We start from the raw sequence: 10041 nt of genomic DNA on the forward strand, positions 1-10041 counted from the left end.
ATATGTATCGACCGTTAGGCAAAGTGTGGAACCATTTACACAATTGTTGAAATTATTACTTTAATAATTGTTATTTGCATACATTTGTCGCAATGTATATATTTGAAGTGTGTGATTGTGAGTGTTTATGAATACTATTGAAAGCTCTGTATAATATATTGACATTGAAAGCACTTGATTGCTGCAGAAATAAGCTTGTCAGATATTAATTATCGCAACGAATTTTAATTACACTGAACTATGATACACAGAAACAAGCGCGATTGCTTGTCCGTATCGAGGAGCATTTGTGTATGTGGAGAATGGGTTCGCAGTAAAACGATCGAGCAGGCAGTAGATACAGTCAGCGGAGGCACAGATAAAGAGCAGCCAGTCGATTGCTGTGTCTGTCGCTGTCTTTCGAAAGAAATTCATTTCAGGCATCGCTGAGCTCTGGATTGCCCTCTGCCTATAAATTTTGACCGATGCTCGACGCGCGATAAATGGTGGCAAATAAAAAGCAAACAAATTATGTATGTACGATCAGCACTCGTACAATATTGTATCTGTGTCTGATGGTGCCCCAAACAAAGACCAATAACTGTAAGCTATAACCGAGCAATTGAATAAACGGCTCAAGTACTCGACTCGACGACTCGTTGTGTATCGTATGCAACATCAATTACTGGCATTGACTTTGAATTGTTCGAGTATCCACTGCGTTTTGCCCTTGGCTCGGCTCGTTCTCAGATCTTTCTCGCAGATACGCAGATATTGTAAATGCCACAACCACATTGAAGTACTCGCGCATGTGGTTAAGTGCAGCGATAAACAAATTAAAGAAGTAATCATGTCTGGGACGCCGTCTCAATACGCATTTCCCGTTTACCTGCGCTACCTGACGTCGACATCAATTCGAAACTAATTAGTTGCCGTCGAGCACTGCAAAATCTGCCTCATTAGAGTTGCATACATTATGAAATTGTTTGCTCAGTCGAGTCGCTCTGTCTGGCAGACAATCCGACGTCGCCTTTGTCGTCGAGACAGTAGCACAACGCATTAGTTTTATGGCATGGTACGTGGACTCGTATTACGCGTATTATTAAATCTCTGAGCTGCCCGAAATACATGACGTCTAGGCTGTCCTAGCTAGCTGATAAGCCGGCGTCATGCACATCACCATTAGCTACAGTAATAATTTTAATGAAACACACAAAGTTCAATTCCTCCGGCTTATCGCACAAAAAAAAAGAAAAAAACAATAAAAGACATTATTTATACATATACCTCCTAAGTATTTCATTTCAAAACCAAAAAAAAAAAAAATTGTATAACGTCGAACTTAAATTTCTAATTGAAGTGGTGTGCATGTGCATTGTTATCAAGTCAGGGGTGTTTTTTGCTGCGGCCTACAGATTTTGTTTTCAAAAATCGCAATCAACGAAGCGGACTTTGACATTTGCAGCTCTGCACCCCTACAAAAACAAAAAGTTAAAAGCGGGGAGGTTAATCTAAACAATACCTAAAACAAATCCAACAAAAATAAATGGTTCCCAAGTCAATAGACAGTATTAACAAAAATATACAAAGCGCTCATATCTGGCGCTGTTCCCAAAAACCGCAGCAGCATCAGCAACAGCAACAAGAACTACGGATAATCGATCCCCTCAGGTCCAGGCGAACGACAACCCGCGGCGCCTGCCAAAATAATTGGCAATGTCGTTCTCACAACTGTTCCCATAATAGTGCTCGCACGCTCGCTCTCTCTCGCTCTATCAGAGATTCTCTCAGCGCTGCGACTGTGCTCAAGGCACAGCGTCAGACGAATAGCTTGCGCTCAGTTCAACGCGAATCGCAGACGCAAGCGGACGTCTTGAAAGCGCGTGCGTGGCATCAGCTGAAAGTTACACCAGTATCTCAAGTTATTACCAAGATTCTATACTATAAAGCGGCATACACGCGTAGTAAAAAAATAAAACAAAAAAAAGTCAAAACAAGCAAGCGACAAGCTATTTTATCGAAACCTCTAACAACGGCAACTGATAAAAGAACGCTGAAAATAGCGAAAAAAAAAGCCAAGAAAAAAAGAATCTCAAAAGAATTTCTGTGTATCTCATATCTAGTGCGAAAACTTGTTTTAACAAAAAAAGCATTTCAGCAGATTTCAGGCCAATTAAATAATATAAATAAAACACGAGTAAACGAGCAAAAAAAAAAAAAAACAAAACAAACGAGAAAAGAGGAAAAATCAAGTGCAGGAAAAACTCTTCAAGGGCTGTTCAACAAGTGCGCGAGTGTTTAGTAAATTCTTGCTTTTGTTGTTATTTTTATTGTGTCCGGTGCTTAAGTTGCACTTGGCACTTGCTTGACATTTGCGGCATACCAGCGATACAGTCTCTCAGACTTTCATATAGACGGATCTAGAGACGGTAGTAGACAGACTGTCTACGGTCTTGACTCGCTCATCCAGTTGCCATTTGATCAATAACATCAGCTACAGATATGACAGCGGAGACACTTAAACCGTTTATAACGCCAACGGGTGTCGTTAATAATAATTTCCCGGCCAAGCATTCGGCCGGAACGCACTCGCAACGGAAGACTAAACATGCCGCTCCGATTGTATTGGGCATCATCGCTGCAGCACTCGTCATTGGGATCTTCATCCTAACCGTGAGTATTTCTTGTCCCCTTCTCTACTCTAATCTTGAGTTGATTATCAGGTCAATTAATTAGAAATTCCCCAAAATAAAAAAAAAACTTTAAAGGCAATCTCATAAATAAACGATGCTCATTTGCATAGAAAACTGTCAAAATTAAGCAGAATTTTGTTTGCATTGTTTATGAAGCCACATTTAAATTTTAATTAAAAAACATTTTAAATTGAAATCGACAAAGCAAATTTTATGACGCGTGACCGTCAGCCATTTAGTTCGCACACCATGTATAACTATAATTTGCCAGCAGATACAATATCTAAGCAGAAGATACAATATCTACATATGAATGTGTGTATCTGCTGCGGTAGCCTCTTAGCTATAAAACCCGTCTCGACGTTGGATCGAAATTGAAGCGTGTCTTTGGTCAAATCGTTTCCTAATGATTGTGACCATAAAACTCAACAAGCTGCCGATCAGCCAAAGCCACAGAAAGACAAAGCCTGAGATACAGAGCGAGCGAGAACGAGTGAGAAAGATTAATGTGTGTATGTATCTTAGGTAGCTGGAGACAGAGACAAATCGGCGTCTTAACAAATATACAAATAATCAAATCTTGTTGCTATAAACACGCAAGCAAATGCTTAACTAGGTGCCAATGGATGAACTGTTTGAAGTTCTGGAGGAGCGCGCGTGTTTCCTAATATCCATTTGAGTTTATTTTAAGATTTGTTTTAAACGATCGAAATATAGTTGCGAAGTTTAAACAAAAATGTGTGAAAAAATCGCGCTTGGATGAAAATTTTAAGAAGTAAAGTTAAGACTCATTAAAAACATAGTATTTAAATAGCCTCGATTAACACTATTTGTAGAATTGGTATATCTAGTGTTAATCGAGACAATTTAAATAATAGGATTTTTTATACAATAACAAAAGTTAATTTTTTGTTTGTAAAGAAGAAGCGACCAAGTTGCGATATTCTATGTCGCAGTAGAATATTTTTACTGGATATTATACAGTATTATACATATACAGTATTCAATCAAGTTGTCTCAAGTTTCATAGAGGTGGCGAATAATCAACTCATTTTCCCCATTCCAATGCATATGATATGCAGTTGGTGTATAAAATATGTTCACAAACTCCAGAGCTAAGATGACACATTGGGGCTTATCGTTGGAAGTTGTTCATTTTGCTCCAGATTCGAATTGTTGACTCGCTTACTGTACTATATCTACGAATAGAACGAATAGAATGTTTGCAGCTTATAGAGAAAAAGCAAATTTCACTCAGACGGATTCAGATAGACGATTTCACAAGAAGTCCTATAAACATTGAGTACTCGTGCATTTTGAATATAAATCTCAACAAAAAACGAGTGCGATTCGAAAACGGAAATCATACAATTGTCAATTGTCAACTGACTTGTAAATGGTTTGGATTGGCTTCAGTGACATATGCTTATGCATATAAATCTTTGTTAAGATTTTAATTCAATTTTCTTTGGAACAAGAGTGGCAATGGACCAGTGTGAGAGTGACCCTCATCGTGGCACGGTGAAAGTAGAAACAAAGTTCAAGTTTTTCTGCTGGCGTAACGAGATTACATTGCATTGGTCTTGGGCGATTTATTGGTTTTACTTTTGTGGGGGGAATAAAGCTTTTAATGGGAAACTTGTTTACATTTTTGTGTTATCCACAAAGTTGTCATAATAGCGGTGGACAAAGTGAGTGTACAAACTGTGCTTATGAATGGCGCTGAAACAGCTTCAGTTTTTAGACAGAAGTGAACGGTAATTAAAATGGGAAAACAATTACACTGAGCGAAAAGGGGCTTATACAAAATATATATACTTGAAAATAATGTTCTTTATTAATAAATGAATGTAGTAAAGGATTTAATAGTTTTCCTCTTCATTAATTGTATTGTGCTGAATCATTTTTCTGAGTGCATCAATGACAATGGCCTTGTTGTCGAGCTGTGGCCACATGTCACAGTGTCTTAAGCTTAATTCAATAATGTCATAAACAAGTTCCATGGCTCCGCTCTCAAAAATACTCGTAATTTATTCACACTATCCACAAGAATCCAGTACACATGTCTCGAGTGCTCAAAACTTGTCATTTACGGCTCAAGTTGATCGCCCTGCTGGCTGCCTGTCATAACCGGCGAACACTGAAATTTTGGGTGCCGCCATTGGACAAAGCATTAAAGCAAAGACATGCTAGAACGAAATACGAAAATATATATGAAGATACAACAACAGACAGATATATGTAGCTTTATATATATAAAGTACATCCATATCTCTGTTAGGAAAAGGCGCTGCCAGTCTCATATTGAGCAACGCGTTGAAAGTTGCGGCTGCTCACACTGAATGTTAATGATCCATTAAAAAGATTATACGCCTCGTCGGTAGCGGTAGACTGTAGACTACTCATGTTCTTGTTATGCCACGCACTTTGATTGTACCACAAAGTGTAGTTTGAATATAGCAACACAAAGTATTGGAGAAGAGAATTTTGTGGAACTGCAAGAAAAAGAAAAATATTTTCCAATTATTATAATGTTGCAAAGAAAAAGATTCTTGGTTATTGAAGGATATCATGTATAGCTAAATGTGTATATATGTATGTACACAAAATAATTATTTTGTGGATGAACATCAAGTACAAATAACAATAATACCCATTTTCAATAGGTACTAGAATATTACAAAAATAATCATTTAACTTCATGAAAAACAAAAATATTTTCTAATTATTAACATTTCAAAGGAAAAGTTTGAAAGAAATTCTAGTGAACAATATAATTATTTTGTCTAAAAACATCTACTATATAGCACAAAAATTCCGAAAAATAATCAAAATATATTATAACTTTTTTTTTCGACGGAGCAATAAACACAAATTATTTAATCACTTTGAAATAATTTGATTATTTTCGTAGTCGTCTCTGGGGTATTGCTTAGTCGAGCAAGCGTCGCAATTAATTGGGTTATTCGTTCATCTTGTTGCGCGTCTATCAAAATCTTTCTTTATTTCGGCTGTCGATTGTCGGTTTTCGTCTTTCGTTTGCGGGTGTCAAAGTTCGCCCGTTGGGATTAGATGATGTGTTAGTTCTAGCACCGCCTATCGCCATAATTAAAGCTCATTACAATAATTGTAGAAATTTGTAGATAATGCATTATAAATGATAGGCGAGTCGAATACAAAAATAAATGATGTCGATTGCCAAACATAAACTTCGATGGTTTGCCATATCTGTAGTGGGGGCTTTTGAGTTTTGATTTTTTCGACTGATGTGTACATTATGTTCCTCAATGGTTTTCCCTTTGGCCGCCACCGCACCACTAAGAGAATAAACACATGATCATAATGTGTATCTATAGACTGCTCAAGTGATCTCATATATGTATATACATTATTTATGACGCAGTCGCTTGGTTCCAAAAACAACAATATAAGAGCTGTTTCCATTTTGCAGATCTGGCAGACGGTGCGGGTCCAGCACCTAGAATCCGAATTGAATGGACTCAAGAAAGATGTGGAAAGTCTGAGACATCGACTGGGCATTAACTATCTGGAGGAGATGGACGAATTCCAGAACGAGGTGAGCTTTACATTTCTTCTAAATTATTATTATTTCTTCTTATTAATATTTGCTATTTTTGTGGTGTTGCGTCATTGTTGAGAAGTGAAAGCAAGAATAAAATCGTATATATTGTAAATGGGACAATTTTGTATTTATAGAAATACAGTGCGTTTAAATTCAAATATCTTACGAATTTTCGTAGAAATATATATTTTGGTTTCGCGTTTTGACAAATGATAATTTCGTAGATAATTAATGTGTATCTCTAAACGAAAACTAAACCCGCTTAGATTGAACACTCAATTAATGTCGAAAAGACTTGTGCCCAGGGAAAAATATATGCAAATAATTTATGGGGTGGATAAGTTGAAACATTTTTAACACTTGAGATATTTACTTGGGTTTAGCACTGAGAAATGTATCTAGCGAATGATATAGATACAAATAAATTCAAGGCAAATTTCTGATATACTATAAAAACAAAATTTATGATTGCTTCTAAAAGTGACGACTGATCTGATCTCATCAATGGCAAAGATCGTTTCAAAGATTTCAAAGCTATTGATGTGGTATCTTTATTTCTTTGTCTTTGACTGTATTTGTGTGTGGGGAAGGCGCCAGCAATTAAAGCAAATGCCAAAATAGAGATGAAAAAGTATCTTTAAATGAGTGCGCGTATTTTTAAATGTGAAATCACAAATGTATTTGAGAAATGCGCTTTCTTAGCTACTATGTATATGGGGCAGCCATCGCAGCCTCTTCTCCCTGCTCTGCATCTTCCTCATTTTATTACGCTAGAAGCGCAACAAAGTCACGTACTTGCCACCAAGTTGTTGACCTAATATTTACTGTGGCATCCACTTGAAAATTGCAGTACGACCACAGGCTCATTGATGATCCCAACAACGATGAACTCGACACCAACGATTACGACGAGGATGATGACGACTTGGATGACATGGATACCAATGTTGAAGACGATGATGACGACGACGACGATGACGATGATGATCAAACTGTTTACAATGGTGCTGAGGAGGAGAGTTCAAGTAGTGTGGAGGACGACTACGTTGATTATCTGGATTTGATCAATCAAGAAACCAATGGCAATCACACCAAGTTGCCCCGAAACAGTGCTCAAACTGAATCTTCAGCCTCCACATCGTCTTCATCCAATGATGATAATGTCTTTGATGATTTCACCAGCTACAATGACTCGAAAAAGAAGAAGGAACGGTAAGGCAGTATATAATACAAGTAATCTTTAATGTAGCTAATAATTTCTTATCATTTTACAGTAAATCTCGCTCTATTGCCGACTTGCGTAATGAGCTGCAGAGCAACGAAGTCACTCAGAATCAGAACCAAACCGAAGCCAAAACCGAGCAGCAATTGAAGGAAAAGTAAGTATAAATTGATTTGATGTGTATTTAGTATATTCGCTTAAATGCAATTTATTTGTGTATAAGAAATGCTTTGCAAATAACATTAAATTCATTTATATTGAACTCAAATTCGACTGAGCTAATGGAATTTTACAATTAATCCAAACAATTGAATGTTAAATAAATTTTGCCAATAAAAAACACATTTAAAGCTGATGATAATTATTTTATTTTATAATTTTTGTAAATTAAAATTCATGTTTAGAATGTCGTTAATGTGATTTCATTAGCTTGCTACATTTTTATTTATATATTAAAACTATCACTATTTAATATTCTTTAGCGTTGCCTCGACTGAGAGTCTGCCACATCATCATTCCCATAAGTCGCATTCACGGGCTCATCATCGTCGTCATCGCGTTCTGGTGCGCAAAGGTAAATCATTTGAATAGTTAAACCTCCTCCAATTGGCTGTAAATAGTTCTCCAAAAATTATGCTCTTTGTTATCAATTAATTTACAGGCGAATCTACTGTTTCAGCGAAATCCGTAGATAACTATTCGCGACCAGCTGCTCATTTCCATTTAAGAGATTCTCTTAGACATGATCAGGGACACCAGAGTTTGCAAGGTAAGTTGAAAATTGATTGTCCTCCCATTGAGTTCATAATTAATGAGTGCATCAGGCTTAGGTTATACAGGTGATATCTACGTGGGAGAAATTGCCGAAAGCATGTACAATCAGCAAGCATTTACAGTCGATAAAGGCGTTTTGATGGTGCACGAACCGGGACTCTACTATGTCTATGCGCAAATCTGTTACAACAATTCCTTTGATGAGAATGGTTACATCATCTTCCACGAGCACACACCATTCCTGGAGTGCCTTAACACGGTGCCAACAAATATGCCAAAGGTTCACACTTGTCACACAAGTGGCCTCATTCAGCTGGAGCGCAATGAGAAAATCCATTTGCGTGATATTCACAGACAACGCAATGTCATCTTCAGGAATCGCAATAATCGCAGCTACTTTGGCATCATCAAGATCTAGAAGTTTGTCCATGGGACGCGGAAGAGTTCAAGCTTTAGTAGTCGAGTGGAGTTGACTACTCGTGAATACGAATACAGCAAAAGTAGATTCCTAGTTTGTAGTCTTAGACTTAGATGTAACTCATAATCGTATTTTATCAACACTTAAACATTATCCTAAACTTAATCCCACACATAATCATGCATAAACTGTCATATTTATTTTGTATATACTTTATTCTATAACTTGATAATTCTAGACAAAAATGGCCATAAATAAAAACAAGAGAATCTTATTGATGTGTCTTTTATTGAATGAATTTATGAATATAGAAAAGGGGTTTTTAAAACTAACACATTTTATATTTTTCGCACTTAAATTTATTTTGAATATGAATTAATAATTAGAAATGCTTACAAAGTGAAAGAAAAATATTTCTGGGGCGTCTGTTTAGTATCTGTGTTTGCTATTTGTTTACTTTATTTAATTGTGAAATAGTTGATAGAGAATTGAGCAACAAATCAGTTATATATTAAGTGTTAAAATAAACAAAAACAATATATCAAATGAAAAATTAAACTTAACATAATAAATATTTATTTAAATAGAATTTCATTCCCTGCTAAAAAAGCCAAAAATAAATTATTCGAAATTTAACTTAAGTCATCTCTGTTATTTCTTTTCAGTATGTTTCCATACCTCTTCAGTACGAAAGTATTACCTTTCATCGTAATTCATATATCAACACTTGCAAGCATAAAACAAACCTAATAGTCAAGTCCAGACGCTGCAATCGAATCTGTTGGTCAAGCTGCAAAAGGAGTCATCAAATGTGACGTCAAATGGAATAATCAAGTTTCACTGAAACATGCTCGCATGCGATTACCCAGACATGAATGCTTGTCCAATGCAAGTCCATCTGCATTCCAGCATCAGCTTTGACTTTAGCTTCAGCTCCAGTCCCTGGGACACTGAGCTCGATGCTCAAAATAGATGCAATTGAACGTAATGCCAAATGCTTAAAGCACACACACGAGAGAATGCTGAACCTGGAGCTAGGGGGACGGAGAGAAAGAGGGGATTGAAGGGGGGTTTTCGGATGGCGGATATGGGAAGTAATTGCCGAATGAATTATCAATTCGCGTGTAACAGGTGGTGCTATGCGATGTGGTGGTGTGTTTTCGTTATAACGAGAAGCAACAGTTCGGCAACAGCATTATTTGGGGTGGCCGGGGAATGGATGATGAGCCCTCTAAAATCGCCCACGGCTGGAGGAGCAACAACAAACGCAAACAGATTGTTCTGTTGCCAGGCCTACCCTCTGTACATATACGCAAAGACAAGAATATACACCTCCAAATGTTCCACCTGCTCATCGTCGTCGTTGTCGTCC

At 37.0% G+C, this 10041-nt stretch overlaps 1 protein-coding gene across 2 annotated transcripts; it reads left to right on the forward strand.

The window, feature by feature from the left end:
* The first annotated feature begins 1799 nt into the window (after positions 1-1799).
* Positions 1800-8943, forward strand: LOC117569886 (protein eiger). 2 transcript variants are annotated; one of them, XM_034251226.2, is made up of 7 exons: positions 1800-2652; positions 6124-6249; positions 7106-7467; positions 7530-7634; positions 7960-8051; positions 8157-8246; positions 8302-8943. In XM_034251226.2, exons 1-7 carry the CDS (start codon positions 2482-2484, stop codon positions 8667-8669), a joined length of 1314 nt encoding a protein of 437 aa, XP_034107117.1. In that variant the 5' UTR covers positions 1800-2481; the 3' UTR covers positions 8670-8943. The 2 variants fall into 2 exon arrangements, with proteins under 2 accessions (XP_034107117.1, XP_034107116.1); XM_034251225.2 differs by having other exon boundaries at positions 1801-2652; positions 8139-8246.
* Positions 8944-10041: the final 1098 nt, after the last annotated feature.

The sequence above is a fragment of the Drosophila albomicans genome, chromosome 3 (assembly GCF_009650485.2).
Source record: "Drosophila albomicans strain 15112-1751.03 chromosome 3, ASM965048v2, whole genome shotgun sequence".
In the NCBI taxonomy this organism is placed as follows: Eukaryota; Metazoa; Arthropoda; class Insecta; order Diptera; family Drosophilidae; genus Drosophila; species Drosophila albomicans.